The following is a 22,985-nucleotide window of genomic DNA, read 5'->3' as shown; positions in this document are numbered from 1 at the left end:
TTCACAACTTGCCACTTGTTTCCTTACTGTCTTTTGAAAATACTGCTATCAAGTTTGTCCTTGCCTTATAATATCTTTCGGTCTCCCCTACTTCTCCTTTCATTAACTGACTTCTTTTTCATTTTTATCAAGGGCGAAGTTTCTACCTTCATGAATAAATTGTCTAATTTTCCAGATTTAATGCACTTTTTGCAGATTTAATCCACCTGAAGAAAGAAAGAATTTTAAGAAATAATTATCTTGAGCTCCATGTAGAGATTTTGGATAGACAAAATTATTTCTTGCCTCTAAATTGTGTGTGTATGAAATGATAACATAATATTGTTCGTAGTCATTTGACAAGTCTGTATGCTTCCTATTTATTTATAATTATTTGTTTTATCTTCTGGTAATCTGAAAATGCAGAGCAACATACCAAAACGTATTTCTTGCATCAATGTGACTTCACAGTGTGATTCAAAATATGATACTTTCACTGTACAACTTCTACTTATACAAGTAAAAATCATATTTCATCTGTTTTTCTCTCATAGATTTCCTCAAAAATAAAAGTATATTTTGGAAAGTGAAAGTCAAAAGAAGCACCTGCTGCTGTAAAGAAAAGTATATGAAGGATCATTTTTCAGAGAAAAGCTTTTAAGGTATGTGAGCTGTGTTTTGCAGGAAAGCTTTCCTGAAAATAAGCTGCTTATTTTCCCTTAGGTAAACTAATATTTCAAACCCATTTTGAGGTGATCAGAACATCTTTAGATTTTCACTTTACATGTTTACTGGTAGCAGTAGCATTATGGAAGTACTAAGTCAGTGAAGGCTGTTTTTTCTTACGATTAGCGTCAAATACATATATAGATATTAGTTGGAATAAGTGATTAGTTGAAACATGTTAAGAAATGTGTATGATATGTTTTGTGGCCTTTCTTGTATGTCCCAGGAGTGGATCATTTATATTTCATCCTTTCAATCATTCTTATTTCAATCATTTAATGTTCTAATTTTTAATTGGGCTATCAGAGGAAGGCTAAGAATAATTTCTTGTTTTAATGAAATAGAACTACTGTAAACCTCATACTCAAAAACAGAGATGGACTTAGTAAGTTGATCACCTGTTTTAGATGTTTTTAATTTGGAACCAAAGCCTTGATTTCAGTATATATTTCTCCTGGATCCAAGCCCTCTTCCTTCCTTCTCCTTTTTTTTTTTTCTCTTTTTTCCCCTCAATGTTCCACTGAAAGATCAGGGGGGGTTGTGGAGTCTCCTTCTCTGGAGGTCTTCCAAACCCACCTGGATGCCACCCTGTGCCACATGCTGTAGGTGTGCCTGCTTGAGCAGGAAGGTTGGACTAGATGATCTCTAGAGGTCCCTTCCAACCTTGAATATTCTGGGATTCTGTGATTCTGTGATTTTTTAAATAGGGCTGCAAAATATGTACCACGCTGAGTGATTTGGAGCCCATTTTGACTTAGGAGTGCAGGAGCAGATAAAAAGCAAGTGTGATCCTCTCAGCTTACCATTCCTGTTCTGTATCCTTTCTTCTTGAGGGTCCAGATATGCTCTGTTGCCCTGTTCTGAATTTAACTGGAGGCCAGACTTACTTCTGGCTTGTGGTTTATCAGCTGCCTTTCCTTTGGCTGGGAAAGCTCTAAATAAGTGGGCTGTCCTTTACATTATTTATCATGAGTTCTGATGGTGTACATGGATTCATCATTGTATTAACAATTACATTCCTGAACATGTTTCATGGCAATATATAATGCAATCCACAAGCTGAAAGATGTTGAAAGGGTAAGAGAATATTCTGAGTAAGTATTGTTGTATTGTGCTCTGTTTTTCTCCGCTCTTGTTTTTGGTTGTTGGTAGAGACACAGGACATAAGGCTAGAAGGACCAGTAATCTCGCCCAGTATGGGTTATTCTAATGTGTTGGAGATGGATTACAGTCTTTAAACTGGGTGTAGATGTGAAAAGTGCTTTCTGCAGAGTTGTTGCTGGGCGCCAGGAAGATGGCCATTACTATAACGCTGGCTCGGTTTCTTTCATTGCTGAAGAATTATGTGACTGTCACAGAAGCCACATATGCCATGTTGGCAAAACTGAATGCTGCTTAGTTTTGAGTCTTATTTCTGGTGGTAATGATTGAGATCACTCAAAGACAGCATTTGGTAACTTAAATTCTGAACTATTCATGGAATAGTTCCTCTTTCACAGTACACAATATATTATTAAATGAATATTGGTAATGTACTTTTCCTATAATTAGGTTGCTATTTTGGAAGTGATTGTGGAAAAAAAAAAGTGTCCTACTTTCTTATAATTGGCTCTGGATGTATTTTAACTGCTAACCCAATATGGATGAATGATTTATGTATAGAGTACATTTATATTTTTATTATTTCCTGTTTTAAAATAAAGATTAAACTAGCTAAAACTGATTTGCCCTGTCCTGTGCCACTGGGGTTTTGCTACCTCTACAAAACATGCCAGAGCTCTGAGACTTAACTAACATGTCACATTATGCAAGGTATTGTTCATATATGAATAAAAGAGATGAACATCATGAATATACCCTGCAAGTAGGAAGGACTTCTCCACAGTACGAGTGAACAATTCTTGAAGATGCCCTTCTGTATTGATTTCTTACTTTTCGCGTTCATAGTCTTCACTTTTTCATCTGGCCAATTTAAAGCATGATGCCACTTTCTCCTTTATTTTTTCCCCCTTATCCTCTAAGAGGAAATATTCTCCTGTCTTTTTGAGAAACAGCTTTTTCATATTTTCATGCCTAATCCCCTCTGCTTTCCCTTCCTCCAATATTTTCCACATTGGAGTAGGAAATACCTTTGTGTCTCAAACTTCCCTTATCTATGGTGGTCCTGTGCTTTTATTTTTTTTTTTCCTGGATTAAGATTTTGCATTGTGCTTCTCACTTTTGCCACTGGTTTGTAGTTGCAAACTGAAGTCTAGGTGAGAATCTTTGTGGTAGTGTTTGGCACTAGCACTATAATACTGTGCTCTGAAGCAAAAACATGTGACTACCACTATTTGTTCCCTAATCCAGTAAATGTGGATGTGGTAGAGCACAAGAGGAAGAGTCCACAAATAGCTGACAGGCTTGTGCACTGTTCCTGGTGCTCAAGAGCATCTCCTGTTGCTGTGGTTGGAGACAGAGCACTGGTATAAATTGATCAATGGTTTGACCCCAGAGGCATCTATGAGTTATCTGTACATGGGTTAATATCAAACCTGGATGTATTGATGCCAGTTACTGTCTCTTTGGACAATGGCCTTTTGAAATGCTGTTGTGTGTTTGAAGAGTATTTTAAGTACGGCCTGTATTAAACGTGTCTATTACTCTAATTGTTAGTTCTTTTTACAGTTTTAACTTGAAGTAATGGTGTGATCTGTACAGGTTTCAGTTGGTTTTTATGTCTAATAAAAAGTACTTGGTTCTAGCTCATAGGTTCATTTTGTTTTCTGAAAATCAATTTTGTTTTTCATAATCCAATTGTAGGTTCTGATTTGCAGAAGTTTTGGTGGTAACTGAAGCCTTTGGTCTGAATGTTTAACATGCTACAAGTGCCAGACACTCTGAAAAGTCAGTCTTTAAGCCTTGCAAGTTAGGCATCCAGTATTAGCTGCTACATTAATTTCTGCCTCTTAGTTCTCTGTGAAGTATTAGTATTAGTCTTGCTTCACCTGATGAGCTGTTAAGAAGATAAATCTATTAGTGTTTGTAAGGCACTCAGCTACCTGAAGTAGCAGCTAAATGCCTATGAGGAAATTGGTCCTTATGTGTTCAAGACAACTAAGACTTGGCTGGAGAGGATGTGTGTGGTGAACAACACAGGGCATGCCTGTGCTGTGGTCTAGTAGTGTAACTGTAGCTCTTAGAAGTTTACTTCATGTAATTTGAAGCTAATTAGTATAGGAACAGGTTTTTGATGAATACATTGAAAATGGGTATTCAGGCCACAGTACAACACGCATGCAAGTCTGTAGAAATTACTCGTGTGTGTGGGCTCACCTGTTCTGTGATGTGGTTACAGATTTATTGGTATGAGGCAGGTGTTCTAAAGCAAGCTCAGCCATGTGTCTTTGACCTGAGGTTGTGCTACAGTATTTCGTAAGAATAAGGTTCAATATTTATTTGATATTTATCTGGTCATCAAACATCCATTTTGTGCAATGACACTGGACTACTTTGAGGGAAAATAGTATGAAATTAAGAACTGAGTCATGATCTGAGGGGGCAATAACATAAGGTTGATTGGGGAATCTGTTTCTCTCATTCAGTATAATTTTAGTACTTAGGAATAAACTACCTAGTCTTATTGCAGTTATTGATTTCCCAGAAAGGCCTTCAGTGTCTAATAGCTGATGGCTTACTAGAGCAATACACACAGGAGTCTAATATTTGAGGTCACTGTAGTGAAGAAAAGCAGTTGGGGTTCTTGTCTGTAGATGCTGTTATCTGAATTTATTGATTTGATTAAATACAGAGTTTGGTCTCATTTGTTTTAAAGGCCTCTGTGTCTTCCCTCATAACTATTTTGAGTTGGGAAGACACTGTTATAATGCTCTGGTACTGATAGGCAGCTAAGGACATAAACTGAGATTAAGCTGTCAATCCAAGCAACATGTAGGACCTGATACCTTGCTAAATCCTACACTGCTGTTCTAGCCAGTGTGCTGACCTTCCTTTCACTTTGTGCAGAGATGGCATGCATGCAGGTGTGCTCAGTCTGATGGTTATGTTGCTCTCAGAACTTAGACATTAATAGGTGCTGTTTGTAACTCACCAGATTTTTCTTTCTAAATGTTTCTCAAGAATCTTGTTCTCCTTTCAGATGTGGTAAAGAGGCCATCTTGTCACCTGCACGGAATATAGTGCCTTAAAAATGGGGTTTGGAAGTGACTTGAAGTATTCTCATGATGCTTTATTAAAACTGCAAGATTGGGAACTACGCCTGCTTGAAACAGTGAAGAAATTTATGGCCATGCGAGTAAAAAGTGATAAAGAGTATGCCTCTACTTTACAGAATCTTTGTAATCAAGTAGATAAAGAGAGTACTTGTCAACTGGATTATATCAGCAATGTGTCCAAGGTAAGAAGAAAATATTTCAATTTGGAATATCGTTAGAAATCAATAGTATTTGTTTTCGTTGTTTTTGTTTGTTTGGGTTTTGTGTTCTTTTTTAGTAAATAGCAAATTATGCTTTTCTTTGTTTTAGTTTAAAATGAGCTACTGGAAGGTGCCATAAAATACAACACATAATCACTTGGCAAAGCATCCAGGAGAGAAATATTTCTTCTCTATTTTATTTAAAAGAAAATGGCAAATGGTCCATTTTGAAATAGTCTGTGTGTTGTATTCTTGTTAATTCAGCTTCTTGAGATTTACTGTTGACCATGTTAAGATAAGCTGCTTTTATACCCTCAGGGAAATAGACAGCAGCTAAGCTCCATTCTTGCTTTAAGAGTAATAAAATACCAAAAATTCTGAACTTTAGTTCATTTTACGCTTCTTGGTTGGGCTAGCTGTGTCTTTGTTGTTGTTGTTTGTTTGTTTGTTTTAAATGGAGAAGATTATAGTAAGGTTTTTTTTAAAACAGTTAAATAAGAACTGTTGTTTATGTTATGTACAATTTGTAACAGAAATAGAAAGTTGCCAGGAAACCAAGACAGAGCTTAGCATTCTGACTGTATTCACACTATAGTCTGTGTTGTAAAAACAAAATATTAATTCAGGATGTTTCTCGTAAATTGTTTAAGCATAGTTTTATATCCATTGTAAAATAACTATTTTGACTTTTTAAGAAGGTAAGGCTGTCCTTGTGCTAAATTATTACAAGCAAAGTGCAGCAAAGGTGAAGCTGAAGAAAGCTTCCCCATTTGACTGGTTGGTTAGTTTCACTCCAGCTGCAGGTTTGCTCCTGACTAAAGAAGAGGGTTCAATTTAAATGTATCACTCCATTCTTTTTGCGCTTGCTGTAGCAGTGGTTATAAACCACTTCAATCTGACATTATTCCCAACCTCCTACTTTGCAGGACAACACGCTTTTTTGATAAAGTTGATTTTTAGACAGGGCATTTTTATGTTTCACATGTTGGCCTTGCGGAGTTGCTCAAGTGCTGGCCATGGCTTAGCTGTAGGAAGGTAACTGGGCCCTCAGCAGCTGCCCAGCTCTGGCAGCCAAGCCGTTTCCCACGCCGCAGACAGAGCACCACGCAGCGTCTAGCCCTGACACCAGCAACTCCAGCCTTCTGACCTGACACACTGCTTTTCCTCCCTCACCTCTGTGCTTTGAAGGTGTATTTGGAATCTCTCTTAGTAATGTTTCTCTTACAGAGGTTGCTATAGGTCTTGTTTGCTAAGTTATTACAGCTTTGGTAAACTGAGATGCAAACATTTTTGTTAGTGTAGGAGTGGCAAAAGTCAATTTTGAAGCTTTCTGCAGTGTAGCTATTCTAAACTTTGGTATCTAAGAGTATAATAGATTTATTGATCATATGGTTAATAATTCTTTTATATTAGGTGTTCTGCAATTCTTCTAGGCAGTGTAACTGAATATGTTTAAGGGCTAGGACAATTAAGGAAAATAGGCCTGATATTATCCAGCATTGCAGCCTTCACCTTTTAAGCAGCCAACCTGTTCTAGCACAGTGAGTACACACATTGGTGTTGTGGTCATCTGTTCTGTGAGAGCAAATAAAGAAACCGCAGGATTTGTCTTCAGCCTTTTTCTTCTCAGGCTATAGAGGGGTATCTATGTCACATCTTAAAATCTCGCTTTGGACATGGTTTATGTTTGGGCAAAGCTCTCTTTCAGAAGCTGTTTTGCTCCTTTGCTTATTTGATTTTAAGGAGGTGCCATTTTTGTCTCAACCCCCACCCCTGAGTTATGTACATCTTTACATAACAGCAAAAGTATTCATGTGCAACTGGAAAGTCTTTTTTATGAGCTTGCTCTGAACTTTATCGTTAAGGATGTGTAGCTATATATTGTTATTTTACTGTTTTTGGCAGTTAAATTATTTTATTACAGAATATTTACAGAATATTTAAGGTTGGAAGGGACCTCTACAGGTCATCTAGTCCAACCTTCCTGCTCAAGCAGGCACACCTAGAGCATGTGGCACAGGGCACAGGCATATCTGACTAACTGTTTGATTACTTTGCTTGTGTCATTCTAATTTACTTTGCTCTTTCAAGATACCTTTTTCCTTATTCTGGCACAGTATTTTACAGAACCAAGATATGACCAGATATTTTGGAGATATATCTTACATATTTTATTTAAAACACTGTGCATGTGTATATAAATATATATATAGAAATGTATTTGTGTGTATTATGTGACATGAAAATAAATATGAGAGTATCCTGAATCTTTTATGTTTTTCTTTTCTTAAGGATACTGCAAGAGTGAATAGAGAGATATGGTGTTCGGGGAATGTGTCCTATTTATTTAATGAATAGGCAGTAAATTTGCTGGGAGGCATAGGGCAGTGATCAGTAATGTCAGAAAAAACAGAATTTTAAGTGCTTCCCATAAGCATTATTTTGTACTTGTATGTCTAAAAGAACATTGTGAAAACAAACAATATTTTATTTCATTGCTTTTGATATATCGTGTTGTTTTTTTTTTCTGTGAAAGGAAATTGTTTGCCTTTTCTTTAGTCTGTCACCACCCAGCTCTTTTCTGTACTCTGTGTAAATCTCAATTTTTGAACACTTTCCCCTGATTATAGCTTTTCATTTTAACTTTTGATATTTTAAAATGAAAGAACATATACATACCAAACACTGAAATCATGTGTTTTTTTTTTTTTTTTTAATGGAAAGGCAATTTCCTGCAGTATAAAGAATTATTTGGTTCGCTTGGTAAATTGTAAACGAAGTATTTCATTAGCATATCTGTTTTGTCAAAGAATGCCTTTGTTGTGCTTTTTCAGGGATGATTTAATCAATATTTACCTTGTCAACAATAAGTGAGTCTAAAGTGAAATGCAGAACTCTCACAGTTTCACTTCTCTGAGCTTTCTTACTCATCTGCAACCGCAAGACCAGCTTCTGTAATAGAGGTGTTTGACATTGTTTTTCTCATGTATGACTTCGCCGTATGTGGTCTGCTGTGGTCTGGAAAGTGTTCTGTAATGGAGAGATTAAATGTTTTTCAGAAGTAGCCAGGAAGCTTCAGGGCATGACCTTTCAGAAGGCCACTTTTTAAGGAGTCTAAGATAGCCCTGTGCCAGTCCATGGAGCATTTATGAAATAAAAGAAGTATTAATGATGGTTGCATATGTATACAAGGATTATCTGTCTTTTGCTTCATTCTGTAAAATCCAAACTGACTTTTATCGTAGTCACATAGTGATGGAAATATTAAACTTCTAAGTTTAAAATGAGATATAAAAAGACCCCAAACCTACGAAACAAATGAAATTTCTCCGGTTTGATGTATTAAGGTTAATTTCTATCTTGAGTAAGAACAAAATTATGAAAATCCCTGGACTAGCTACCTTCCCTAAGTGATAAATTGTATTGCAAATAGTCATTCTGAATTTTCAAATGTAGCATGTCAGTCTGATAGTCTGATAGATCTCTAAGGAATCCAATAATTTTCCTGTCAGCCAAGTGTGACGGGGTTCTGCAGGGTATCAGATACTTTTATTTGATGTGAACTTTAATTTCAGGTCCATACCTGTTGTACATTGGAAATCTCTGTTCACACTGCAGTTCATTCCTCAGGCAAGATTCAAAGCCAGAATATATTTTGCTGTCCTGGAAACTGACTGACAGAATGGCGAGGCATGTTAATAAAATCAGGTGTAGAAAGTGCAGTTACTGCGACAGCTGAGTTACTGCTTTTGTCTTTTATCCTCTTGGTACCTTGTGCTTTGCCAGGGGTGACTTGGAGACTTAGGGTGTCAGAGTAGCTGGCAAATGTTATCCCTTTAAACAATAAAACTTGAGTACTGTTATGAGAAGTTTCAATAAGATATGATTGGGAAAAGGAACAAAGAACACAGGGGTATTATTGAGAATGTAATCTACACAGATGAGAATGTAGTCTACACAGATGTAATCTGTACAGATTCTAAGGGTGTTCAGTGCTGAAATATCATACTGTATTTTATTTTTGTTTCTGATATATTTTTTGTGAATAAGTTTGAGGGATGGTTTTGCTATGTAACAAGTAAAACTTTATCTTAGATGATCTCAAGTGAATTCAGGTAAAAATATTGTATTGTTTTAAACAGTGATGCATTTTCCTCACAGTTCCTGTTCATCATTTGATTATTTGTAAGCCAGAATAAGTAACTGTTTTTCTGTACCCTCTCTTTTGTTGTTGTTTTTGTTTCTTTTTGTTTGTTTGTTTGTTTTCCAGTCTTGGTTGCTCATGGTACAGCAAACAGAACAATTGAGCAAAATAATGAAGACGCATGCAGAGGATCTTAATTCTGGTCCTTTGCATAGGCTTACAATGATGATCAAAGATAAGCAACAAGTGAAGAAGAGTTATGTAGGTGTTCATCAACAGATTGAAGCAGAGATGTACAAGGTATTTACTCAGCTGTGCTTTATACATTTATTACAGTTTTGCATTTTTATAAAATAATATATTTAGGCTGGTGTTTTTCATTTTGCTTGTGTTTGTGCTATGACCAGGTCGTGATTTTGTGGCATGTCGATTTTGTCTAGTTTTAATTTTAGTTATTTTCCTCACCTTTCCTTCCCTGCTGCCTGACAAGGTGGAGAGGCAAAAATTTTCTCTCTGTGAATTTGTTTAGACAGATAACGTTGGAAATGCTCTTATTCTGGTAGAGGATGATTCCATGTGACACTTTTGTATTCTGTGCCTCCCCTTTTTCTCAACCCCCTCTAGGCATGCTTGTGGCGATGGCTTTGAAGAGTTTTCTTAATGAGTGCTCTTGACAGTCCAAACTGTGTTGGGTGGGTTTAGGATTCTGGTCTCTATCCTAAAATACAAATCAAGTGAAAACTCAATATTAAGTCTGCAGATGGAGGTCTTCAGGGCCTTTGCTGTTACTTCCCGAGCTAGGGGTGGAATTGAAAATGATGTGAGTTGTCCTGCTGACACTGAGTGCTGTGTCTGGACAATGAAACTGACAGGAATCAGTTTCATTTAGGTGCTCTGGAAGTAAGTTGGTTGCAACTGTCAAAAATCAGGTTGTTAATCTGAAAGCTTTGCTGAGAGAAGGAAAGCAGTGTTTCATCTTTGTTTCAGCAACGTAGGTGGTGTTGAGGGGGAAAATGTAGTTTAATTCAAATGTGATGGCTCAAAACTATAATACAGATATTGGTGACTAATAGTCACCAATGTTTTAGACTAGTCTAAATGTTTTAGACTAAAACATTAGACTAGTACTAAATGTACTAAATATCATATGTAGTAGAGCTGCTAAAATAATCTGTTGAGATCTTGGCCTCTTCCCCAGGTTTTAACTGGACAGTACATTGTTTCTGGTGCATGGTCAATAGGCTGCCTTATCTGATAAAATGTCCACTCCAAATAATCATCTACTGCTGCTCAAACATTGGTGCATCTGGATGCATTCAGGACAAGAGGTGGGGAGAAAGTGGTGGCATAAGTTAGAAATAACAAAGACTAAATCTACAGAGAGCAAGAGAAATTAATGGAAAAAGAAACAAGCAAGAAAGTAGCAGAAACAGGACTGGTGGGAATTGAGTCATGTTTTTGAAAGAAACTGTATGAAACATGTTTTCTCTGTTAATCAGTTAATTCTGGTTAAATATTATTTTTTACATGACCATTCCAATAAAACATAATGCACATTAAACACTCTCCAAATGTCTCATTACGTGCCATATTGGTTTTAATTAATCATGGCCGTATGGCCATGCAAATATTTTGTTCCTCCCTAATAAATCAGTGTAATTTTTTCCCCTTTCCTGTTTTTTCTAAGAAGCTCTTGAATAGCATTCTGATCAGTTTTGTTGTATTCCCTCATTGTTAGCTGCCTCTGTTCATAGGCTTTGTATCACTATACCACAGAATGATTACAGAAATACACAATTCTTTTCATATTATGTCATATTATTTCTGCTTTTATTAGATGCAGTATCAAGCACTACTTTCCAGAGCATTACTTAAAACTCGAAAAGATCTGTATGATTCATAATTGTTAGGATTCTCTGGCAAAACCTGTATTTTTCTTTCAGCAAAATGCATGTATATGATCCTTTTTTTTAATCTAGAGCACTCTTGGCTGGTGAATCATCCGATAAAACTCTTTAGGACAATAAGATACCATGCCTTTGACACAAATATATTGTAAAACCCGTATCCTCAGGTTTATTCTAGTTCCCATTCAGATTTTAGAAGTTTTTTCTCTGTGAATCTGGGCCTTATCTCATTAAAAAGGGGTGAACTGTGAAAAACAGTCATGCATGCAAAGCTGGATTTCCTTTATAATATCCAAAGACTTTTCTTTTTACTTCTTTTTCTGTAGAATTGTCCATCTTTTCTACAGATTCAGGGAGCTGAGCACTTCCATTTAAGCTGCTATTTTTATGATTTTCAATTATGAATGTGCAATACTTTTGCTCAGACTTTAAATTTGTTTTTAATATGTATTCCAATTCTTAGGCTTTGTAGAGGCTGGAATTGCTATGGGAGTTTCTTAGAAATTTCATAATCTGTCAGCTTTATTTCTGCACAGTGCTCTAGTTTTCTCAAGTGGTGAGGATGGAAGAGAGACTAGTAATTTCTTGACCAAAAATGACATGCTTAGTGGAGCTTCTTCCATTGGATCCTTCAGTGCTGTGTTCCACAGCTGTTTTTGGTTTTCTTCTTCCTTCTAATGAATTTAAGTTTTATGACAGGTGGACTGGCCCATGCACGGTTGCTTTTTTTTTTAGATTGTTTGTATTTGTGGATTGTTTGAAGTCTTAAATCTAAAAATTCTTTTTTAAAGACTCTTAAAGACTTCCTTCTAGTGTTTTATCTCTGCTGATTTAATGTCTTTAAATGCAGTGGTGCTTAAGATAAGCTGAATTTCCTAAATATATTTGTCATTATACTGTACTCCTCTAAATCAAATGGGGATCTGTGTTTCATGTCATTTATTTATTGATTTTACTTTTGTTACAGCATGTAACAGCCTCTTAAGATAATTTCAAGTCAATGAAAAAAGATAATGTCTTTATTCTGGAAAATAAATTTGTTAGTTCTCTTTCACTAATGCTGGGATATTTTTAAATGTTGAAGACAAGTATTTTTAATACACTTCATGTTTCTGCCTTCTTAAAGGTCACAAAGACAGAACTGGAGAAGTTAAAATCTAGCTATAGGCAACTAATAAAGGAAGTAAATTCTGCCAAAGAAAAGTATAAAGAAGCTGTGGCTAAAGGTATGACTAACTTGTGTAAATATTATCTATTTATAAATACCTCTTTAAAATGTTTCCAGTGACATACGATAATTTTTTCATTTTGATCAACTCAGTTGATGATAACATAAAGAAAAATAATAAAGTACTTTAAGGTGGGCTAGTTGTCATCATTGTATACTTACTGGTGTTATTCCATAAAACAAATGATAGACCTTCTTTTGAGATGAATGGGAGCCCTTTTGTTTTAAGGCTTTCAGTGATTCTTTTCATGGATGTGTTTGGAATGTAAAATTACTTGAATCAACTATAAAAATGGTAAGCAAGTTAGAATACAGATGAGGGTTTCAGCTACGGCCTGATTGCATCCTTCGGTCTTCTGTGGTTGTTACCGCACCATTCCTATGCTGCCAGCACCACTGTTGCAGTGGCATCAACGCGAGTTCTTCGTACTTGGTGTGTGTAATGTCTAAGGGGAAAAGAACTAATTTGTCAGTTTTTAAAGGAATGAAGTATTCCAGTTGCATAGCTTTTGATTCGCATTGAGTTATACTAGGTAAATGAGAGCATTTGTTCTCTCAACTCTTGAAATAGTGTATTAAAATTTGTTACCTGTTACTTTTATTAAAACTTTTAAAAAAATGAGGTTAGTGACAGTGTGTAAATAAAATTCTAAAATCCAGATTTGCTTTTGTATGACTGCCTAAAATTATACTTATTGTCCTCAGTTCTGTTATACCATAATCCACAAGTGTGGTATAGTAGCTGTCAATGCTGACAGAAAAGTTATTTTCCTTCCAAGTTTGTCTAAAATTCAAAGTGACAACTGGCAAGTGAAGGTAAAAACAGAACAGTCTGGAGTGAGGAAAGTAGACTCTTGCATAGCTTAGCTTTAGATTTTGACTTGCTATCTGTTCAATTAAAAGTATAAAGACATGCCAGTTGTTAATTTCATGTAATCCCCTCTATGTTTTTTATGTGTTACTTAAATTTCCAAATTAATCCCCAACTAACTACTTAACAAGGGAACATATGGTACCTAATATAACAGCGTGTTGTGATCTCAGCTGTTCTTATCATCTTTCTTCCTGTTTTAGCTCTGAGGCTTGTTCCATATTCCTCATGCACCAAACTTTCCCATTGAAATTGAAGAGCATTTTGGCTGTTCAGCAACTATAATGTTTTTATGTGGTTCAGATAACTATATTGATATTTGTTTAGATAGACAATGAACAAAAGCTATTTTAAAGATACTTCTGTGGTTTTCCTTAACCTTCTCTTTTCCCTGCTTATATGTATATCTGTCTTCTGTTATTATAGTTAATACTTAGTTTTACTTTCCCTAACATCCCCATGTAAATCTCTATTAACAACCTCCGTCACTCTGCATGTTTTCTCCAAAGAACTGCAGAATTCAAAGTCCTGTGCTTCCACCACCACCACCCGCAACAGGTCTGTTACTGTTCGCAAATTCTAGGGTAGTTACCATGATTTGTGAACACACTGAAGTTGTATATCAACTGCAGGTTAGCTGAGCTGCTGTAATTTTATTTTATTTTGCATGGTATTTGCACAGGGTCATGGTATTTGCACAGGGTCAAATTGTCAGACTGGTTTGTGAGGTATATGAGTCGGAAGCATTGTAATTTTAATGCTTCATTATTCCAGATGTTAGTTGACTCACTAGTGCTTAACAAAATTATGTGCTATGAAGACATACACTTTTTATTAATATGTAGAACTGTTTTTATGATTTTGAGAACCCTTGAAAAACGGAAGGAACAATGTCTGTCAGAACAGTAGAAGGACTTAACAAAGTATTGAAAATGAACTGAAAAACATTTTCTTAAACAAACAAAGAACCTGCAAAAGACATGGGCATTTTTGGACATTACTTCTTAGAAAATGTTTGAAAAGAACACATAAAAAAGACTCAATTTTTAAGAGTAAACGTTTTGCTGCAGACCAGAATTCTTAAAACAGGATAACTGTGTGTAATTAAGGAGGTGTTTGAAGGCTTAAAGAAGTAATGCTTTTAGTATTAACATTCAGGTCTAAAGGGTAGCACTTGGGGACATCTACAAGGCCCAGTTTGCTGTGTGTTGTCAGTTGCTCTTTAGTAGCCTAGTATTACTTGCTTTTGTATTCAGAATGGTTTATTTCTTAGAAAACTGAGTTTGAAACACCTTTTTTATTGTTTTGGGGTTTTGTATTTGGTAAAATTTTCATCTTACCTGCACCTGTTTATTCCCTGAATTGTACCTATGAAGAGCAGTGCTAGCATAAATATATAAATATCATTCTATGGTATTGGGTTGATTTTTAGTTTTTTTGTGATCTGGTGTAGTTTTTCCTATCTATAGTACTGGATAGTGTGTGACCAGCAATTGTGTCTTTTGGTCACTTACATGTTTGGATGATAAAGATTGTATTTATGTGACACATCATTAGACTTTTAATCTATAGCACAAGTAATACCCCTGAATTTGAGTAGCTGATACCAAAGCTTTTAAAGGTCATCTTAACTTCAACTTCATCTTTTCTTGCATTGGCTTTATATTAAGCGCGATCATTTAGCACTTTTGCAAGTCAGACTCCCAATGACCTCTCAGAAATGAAGCACGTCTTGTGAAAGAACTGCTTTATAAAAGCTTGGTTTAAATGACTTGTTATTTAGTTCTAAAGCAATTAATGGAGATTGAATAGAGATTGCGGGTAGAATTCACTTCTCCCAAGCATTGTTCAACTTGAGACTGCCAGTTTTCATTTAATTTACTTTTCCATGTAGGTCTAGTTTCTTGTCCAGCCAGCCCAGTTCCACTCTTTTTAAAATAATGCTGTTGACAGAGTCTTTTTTTTTTTCCTAGCAAACTGATTATATATTACAGTGTCTGGCCCCGCCTGTTTGGAGCAGAAAGGGACAACCACTGGATAGAAAATTCTACTTGGTTTTCTGCCCTTGGGCTAGATGGAGTGTGCTCATTTACTTCCTGGTAAATTTGTTCTGTGTCTATACCAGCTGGTCAATCTGAAATGCTGTGCAAGTGACACAAAGGAACAATTCCGATTATTTTGCAAGTGTAATGATTTGTAATGATTATGAAATTTGGCTTTTTTTGTGTGTGTGTACGTGTGTGTGTACGTGTGTGTGTGTGTGTGTGTGTGTGTGTGTGTGTGTGTGTGTGTGTAACAGTAAAGCCATCCTCTGCTGAGAGAATGAATTTACTAGAGCTGCTCATCAAAGAGGTACAAGCATTTCTTCAGTTTGGGAAAATAACTGTTATTCTGTTTCCAAACGAGATCTGAATGTTCTCAGTTGTTAAAACTAAAATTATATTCTGAGCTAAACACCTGCCTTAGAAGATATTGACTGAAAAGGATGAAACCTGGCAAACTTATAAACATTTGAAAATGCTCCCCGGTAGTAGGTTGTTCTTGCATATTTTCTTGCATTTGTACTGTGTTGTCAGACAAGGCATCAGGACAGTCACTTAGCATCATCATGTTGATGCCTTAGTGTGGAGGCATCTGACCAAACTGTTGCCAAAAACACTTAAAGTGCCTGTGAAGAAAATATGAAGACTAAATAGTAAATAATAATACTGTCTGATTACAGTTTGTGCTTGATGTAGAGTGACTGTTAAGAGGTTTTGCACAGGAAAGACACTTCAGTAAGGAAAAAATGCCTTATGAAGGGCAGAGGTGTAGGAAACTGGTTTTTTTTGTTGTTGTTGTTGCTGTTGTGTGCTATGTTTAGGTAGGTAGAAAATGATAAAAAAAAGGAGCCTCATCCACAAACCTAGATGCTGCTGGTAGTTGACTTGGAAGGAGATGTGGTGATGCTTGTGCCATGAGGCATGGACCACTGCTTTGTCGTGGCTGTTGGGGTATAACTGCTGTTGGGAGTAGTGGGGGGTCTTCACAGAGTGAGGCTGCAGAAGCTTCGTTGTGGGAGGGTTTGCACGTTTTGGGACTTTATTCATCAATGACCTGGATGAAGGGATGGAGTGACCCCTCAGCAAGTTTGCTGATGATACCAATTGCTCAGTGAGGGAGGAGTAGCTGATAGTGGGTGACAAAGCACTGGAACAGGCTGCCCAGAGAGGTTGTGGAGTCTCCTTCTTTGGAGATCTTTAAAACCCGCTTGGACACTGTCCTGTGCCACATGCTCTGGGTGACCCTGCGTAAGCACGGTGGCTGGATTAGATGATCTCTAAATGTCCCTTCCAACCTTCAGGATTCTGTGATTGTGTTATCCATGAAAGCAACTCTGGTGGTGGCTCAGGGGCAGCCAGAGGAAAACTTTCACCAGCTTTGTTTCTTCTTGGGCATTGTCAGGGAAGCAGTGAGACAGCTGAGTTGTAGAGTAAGTCTTGACTGAAATTTGCTTATTAGACCAGACTGTGCTGTACTGTTGTGGCCCCGGCTCTGTGCGTACCATCTCAACCGGAAAGGAGCAGCATTGCTGCACTAGACCTTAGCCCTTTCAGCTATGCCTTGCAGGCCGCTTTGGGCCAGGGATTACTGTGGAATAACAGAGGCAGCCTGGCCCACTGTGCTGTGAACTTGGAGCCCCCAAGTGTCTTGTGATCTACTTGATAGACTAGTTTTTTGCCTTTTTCAGTCTTAAAGAGGAAGCTGGGGATAAAAAGTTATGTGTGGTTAAAGAAAGCAAGCTGATCTACTCCAGCACCTCTCTAAGGAGACATACTTCAGCAACTGGGAATCTGAATATATTATTCTAATAGTCTGTTCATTTTGCAAACCATAGGATTTGGAAGGCTGTGTAAATAGTACATATTGGAATGGCACGCCATGCTCCTTTGCAGAACTGGAGCAGTAGTGTATGCTGAATTCATTTGGAGCTACATAAAAAAGAAATACTGTCATTAGATGGCCTTTGCATAGTGGAGGGCCCTTTGAAATCCTTTGGATGTGTGATACTGGAGAAAAAAAGTGTGAACTTCTTCCAGAAGTTTACTGCCAAAATGACAGTGTGTGAGTGCTGTGCTGACATCTCTGGTGTTAACAAGGAAAATAGAACGTGACATGTTGACTTTTGCTGCTGTAGGGAAGAAGCGTCACTTGGACATTTTGTGGATTGAGTTTGTGACTGGTTTAGGCATATTGTTTGCACTCAACACTGACTTGCAGCCTTAGATTTGCTCTGAATCCTCACAGACTGAGGATTTAATAGTGATGTTTATTTACTGCTGTAATATGTTTGCATTAATAAGATCTATTTTTATTCTTGTTACTTTTATATTTTGTTTATCTTAACTGCTGATACCAGTTAATCAGATAAGAGCTCAGTAAAGTTAAGTCAGAAGTTTACGTTTTCACTCTTCTGTAAACTTGAAGTCTATAAATATATACTAACATTTTTTTCCCATCAGAAAACTATTTGTTGCTTGTAATTGTGAATCTGTTAGATGAAATCCAAGGAAGAACTTTATCCTCATCTTAGAAATGCACTGAATGAAAGCGTGAATGTAAGACTTTCTTTTTGTGGAAGAGGCACATTCATGTTAGTCTCTTGCAGGAAATAAAGGGAAAAAAAGGACCTTGGATATTAAAATCCAACATATTCTTTTATTTTCTCAATTTTTGTGAATTTGGATTTGTGAAACACAGGTTAATTAAGAGTACTGCATATCTTTATTCACTAATTCATTCTGGTCAATACGTTTTAGATTTGCTTCTCAAGACAGAGCCAACAACCAAAACCATCTTAATATAACTGAAGTAGCTTGCATTAAAAGTGCTTTGTAGATTGGTATAAATATATTAATAATGAAGTCTCTTCTGGCCTTACATGTGTTATTCACATTTTCAGTAGAATCCAAACAAATAGCTTAAAAGCATTATTTAATCTTACATATAAGAGCATTATTTTCCAGAGGCAGTGAAATCGTCTAAGAAAATGTGCGTGTCCAGATTCAGATAAATAAGGAAATGACTGTACAGGAGGTTTGTTATTGATAAACAATGTAGAGACAGTAGAGAGGTTGCATCCAGCCATGGGGAGCTCTGCCTGTCGCTGCCCGCAGGCCTGAGCGCTGCCCTAGGCCTTGGACCCCCGGCACCGACCCCAGCCGGAGAGCGCGGCCCAGCCTAGGCCTCGGCCCATCCCTGTCCCCATGGGAGCGCGGCTGCCCGCAGCCTCCTGGCAGCAGCCCTGCAGTGGTCCTTGTTGCGTGGGGTTGCCGAACCCACGCGTGAACAGTCGCAGCTGCCCTTCACGCGGGCACGTGCGGCCTGCGCTTGTTCAGTGTGCCTCGGTGCGCGGTGCGCAGGCGGCGAAGGTCTGCCTGCCTGCCTGTCTGGTCAGGCTTCTGCATTAGCTGTTTTAATTCATTATGAATCTCTGGGCCCTTCACATATTACTTCTAATGTCTTTACAGAGCTCTGCCCTTCTGCCTCCATGTCTCTTAGTTGTTGTAGGTCTTTAGTACCCTAATCTGTCTTAAATGTGATTTATTTATTTATATATTATATATATATATTTATATACCCCCCCCCCGAAATGACTCTGAGTTTCTGCTTTCTATTCGACATCTTTTGTTATTTTTCTAGTCATTAAGAAATTCAGGGAGTAGTAATATTCCTTTTGTGTTCTCGCTGTTGTTCCTCATTCCCAGAATGCTTTGTCACTCATATTATGTTAGTATGTATATCCACATGTTAGTGAGGGCCAATAGAGCTCTTTGCAGGCGACTCTACAAAGAAACATCTGAAGCTCTTTGAAATTTATTGTGTATTTGCTACTGTGGTTCATTATTTGTTTTTTTACAGATTTGTTCAGAATTGCCTTCATTTGTGTAACCACTTTTCAGCATATGACTTGGAATTAAATTTAAAAATGATTAATTTCTAGGTTACTTTCTCTATTGAAAGAACTTGCTAAGGTTAGCAAGATTATTTGTGTATTTGCTAAGGGCAACGCCAACAGAAAAGTCAGTAGAGGTAGTTCTTTGCTGTGACTAGTTCCCTTAAAAGCTTTGCTGATTATTTGAAAAACAAGTTATCTACAAACTTCTAGTTAGTAGATAAGTTCTGTATTCCAAAAACATCTATTTTTGATCCTGTCATATTCTATCTTCTTTCTTAAACATCACAACAGCTAACTGTTGCGTGGTCAACTTGTGCTATTCTAACTTCTCTACTTCGCCGTCCCTATTTTTAAATTTACTCAGATTTTTTTCTATGATCTTACTTCTGACATTTCTTGAATCAGGGAAGCAGATTTTTTTTTTTTTTTTTTTAACATAAGTCCATGTCTGCTGGGTTTCCATGAAACAGTTTGACATTGTTCCCCACTCCTCTTATGAACATATAGGCTTTCAAGATCTTAAGATTGTCTTCCTGGCTTTCATTTGGTATGTTCTAGTGTTTTTCATATTAGCTATGTCTCTGCCTTCTCTTGGACTTATATTAGAGTTATTGTCAAAAGTTGGACTTGTGTCATAAAAGGATTTTCTCTTTTGTCAGATGGACGTTATCTTTATTAGTGTTTTTTATGGGACAACTTTCTGTGCTTGTTGAAGTAATAGGTCCTGTCTCAATGCCAGGAGCTATAAATTCTGGAAGTGAGTTAATCTGTTGTGTGCTTGGCCTTTACATGTTCCCCCCTGCCTCCTCTCTGAACACTTATCTTCACTTTTGAATGGTGAAAGGTCGTACCTGTCAGTAGTGTTAAATCTCCCATGATGCGAGGCAAAGGGTGGTCCTTAAAATATCTTACCATTGGACTCCAGACAGACGTTCTCCAGGTTTTATGAAAACTGTGGGAGAATATACTACAGACTTTTCTGTCTAATTATAGATGTTGTAAAATATTTCTATTCAAGCTTCTGATTTTGAGGGGGATATTTTGTATTTCTTGTTGCTCAAAACAATAAAATTTTGTTGTAGCTCCTTTTCTTTAAAAAGATTCCTTTTTCAGTAAAATGACTTTTTTTTGACACCCATCTACTGTTGCATATTATTAGATAACTTACACTTGAAGACCTATAAATGAATTCATCTTATTTGGAATATCCCGTTGCAGAAACAGCAAGAGATAGAAGCCTCTGTCACTACTTTAACCTTCCTTAAAATGAAGTTGAATTGGGCATTTAAACAGTTAACCCTGTGTCATGTCTTAACTTGTGCCTTAAAGTTTTTTCTACAACCACCCCTATTAGTATGTGATCCTTGTCCCACACAGATTAACTGGAGCTTTGCAGTAAATTACAGTATCAAAATTTTATTATTGGAATAAATCATTGTTATAATTTATAATATAAATTTCAACTGGTCACAATTATTAAATTTTATTGTAGTCAATAGTAGCTAAAGATTTAATGATAGGCATTTAAAGGTAATTAACATTATTGATCAAGCATAAAAAGTTAAGGGAAGGGAGTATGGAAATCATGGAAGTTGGGAAAACATGAAACTACTTAGCATAGCTTTCCTATTTATGCAAAATGAATATGAAATGTGTATCTGTTTTTGCAATACTTATTTTGTAGAAGATGGTTTCTTCAAGGTGCTTGCACTGTAGTTAAATACTTATTAAACAAACAACAATAACAAAAAAACCCAAGAGAACATTATCAGCTGAAGTTGCTGTCAGTTTCAAAGTATCCAGCTTCTAGGTAAATACTAGGCTATAGAAGACTAATAGAACTTCAGAATAGTCATCTGGCTTTTTAATAGAAAATACCTTAAAGTAACCTATTGGATGGCTGTGCTATACTGTATGCTGTAAAAATTTCAGAGAGTTTTTATTAAAAACTGAAATACACAATTTCCTAGAATGGTTTAACAAGTATGCCAGCTTTTTCTTTCCAAATGTCAAACTTGAATAATTGAATTTTCCAAGCTTCATAATAGTATTTATGGCGTGACATATTGTATACACAGTCTGTTTCTATAAACATTAAACACATTTGTCAACAACTGATGGCAGTAGAATTATAATTAGATCTATTTATGAAATTCATTATACAGATAAAGAAAATTGGATGTTTTCCTGTGTGTTAATTGACATGTAAAACAACTCTGCATGATGCCTCACTGCATTCTGCTGTTTTAAAAAACAAATTACAATATGGAAATAGTACAGTAGCTGTGTTTCTTGTATTAATTACAGGTCCAGAGGCTGTATTTAAAAGTTAAGTGTGTATGATACTTCGATTTATTCCAAAATGAAGTGTTCTGCTTAGGAGTAATGGATGGCAAAGGAATTTAATCTTCAAGGCAGATCAGAAAATGACATAGTTTAGCCATTATTGATATTTCTGAAAGAGATATAATACTGATAATCTGTAGTATCATAGTTGGATTTTTAGGATAAATGTTCAGTTTAGCTTAACTGTTTCAAGGTATTTGTTACGGTTCACATATCAGAAACCTCTATTGATGGTGTACTGTTCAATTTAGGGATGTTTGCTGATTTGTGGTAAACTGGGAAGAAATGTAATTTAAATACAGAATCACAGACTGGTTGAGGTTGGAAGGGGCCTCCAGAGATCATCTAGTCCAACCCCCTGCTCCAGCAGGGACACCCAGAGCACGGGGCACAGGGCGGCATCCAGGTGGATTTGGAAGATCTCCGGAAAAGGAGACTCCACAGCCTCCCTGGGCAGCCTGTGCCAGGGCTCCGTCACCCTCGCAGTAAAGAAGTATGGAGATGCACACACAAATTATAGGTTTTAAGCCTTTTAATTGAATGTGATGTTCAGAAGTAGTTTTAGGTAGTAATTTTTTGCATGCTGGCAAAATCCTTTGTTAGAGGTAGCTAAATACTTAATAAAGTAAAGGAAGGGACAATGCAACATTTCTCTCTCTGCTACCATATGTCCTCTTCTATCTGTTTTCAAAGAATGCTGTGCATCTGTGCATCTCCCAAAGGACGGGGCCACGCCATGCAAAACACTTTTTTTCCCCTGTCTTCTGCTCAGTTTGTCATCCTCTCCTGTTTAATCTACTCCCTATGCTGTTATGTCTCCCTAGGCTGTTGCTCTCCATTCAGTCATCTTCCATTGACTCCCTGTCTTCATCTGCCTTCCATTCTTGAAGATGACTGCATAGTGCACAAGTACTAGTTTGCTGATGAAATGCCCTGCATTTTTCTTGGCATATTGATGTAACACATGACCGTGAAGAAATACATGAAAGATACAAAAAGATGTACTTTTTTTTTTTTCCCCCAAGAGCTTAGATACCTAAATGAAAAATACTTCTTCAGTGACAGTTCTGGAAATACATGTTTGTGTTGTACAGGAGAATATTTTCATATAATAATATAATGCAATATAATAATTATAATGCAAGAAATCTGTTCCACACACAAAACTGGAACTGGAATTCTAGTAATTAGAATGTTTTCAACTAAATGAAAGACAAAATACTCTTTCAAAATAATTTTCTTAATGTGTTAAGGACATAACTGACAATGGCCAGGAGCAAATGTCTAGGAAGCACATGAGAACAGACAAGCAGATAGTATTTTGTCTGTTTCATACACATTTGTTAGTATTTTGTCTGTTTCATACACATTTGTTACGTGAGGAATTCCAGATTAAGAAATGCTGTCTTTGAACTTTTTAGTCTTTCAGAGA

General features: G+C 36.6%; 1 protein-coding gene across 2 annotated transcripts in view; it reads left to right on the top strand.

Annotated features, from left to right (window-relative positions):
- Positions 1-542: 542 nt before the first annotated feature.
- The window catches only part of FER (FER tyrosine kinase), a 140,884-nt gene continuing 118,441 nt past the window's right edge, over positions 543-22,985 (top strand). For both annotated transcript variants that reach the window (XM_026040981.1, XM_026040982.1), the window contains exons 1-4: positions 543-641; positions 4,844-5,101; positions 9,390-9,563; positions 12,297-12,396. In XM_026040981.1, the coding sequence (XP_025896766.1) occupies positions 4,895-5,101; positions 9,390-9,563; positions 12,297-12,396 (481 nt within the window). In that variant the 5' untranslated portion in view covers positions 543-641; positions 4,844-4,894. The remainder of the gene's footprint in view (positions 642-4,843; positions 5,102-9,389; positions 9,564-12,296; positions 12,397-22,985) is intronic.

The sequence above is a fragment of the Nothoprocta perdicaria genome, unplaced genomic scaffold (genome assembly GCF_003342845.1).
Source record: "Nothoprocta perdicaria isolate Ctin4 unplaced genomic scaffold, notPer1 scaffold_273, whole genome shotgun sequence".
NCBI classification, from domain to species: domain Eukaryota; kingdom Metazoa; phylum Chordata; class Aves; order Tinamiformes; family Tinamidae; genus Nothoprocta; species Nothoprocta perdicaria.
Note: the sequence above shows the minus strand (reverse complement) of the source record. Positions and strands in the feature narration are given on the sequence as shown.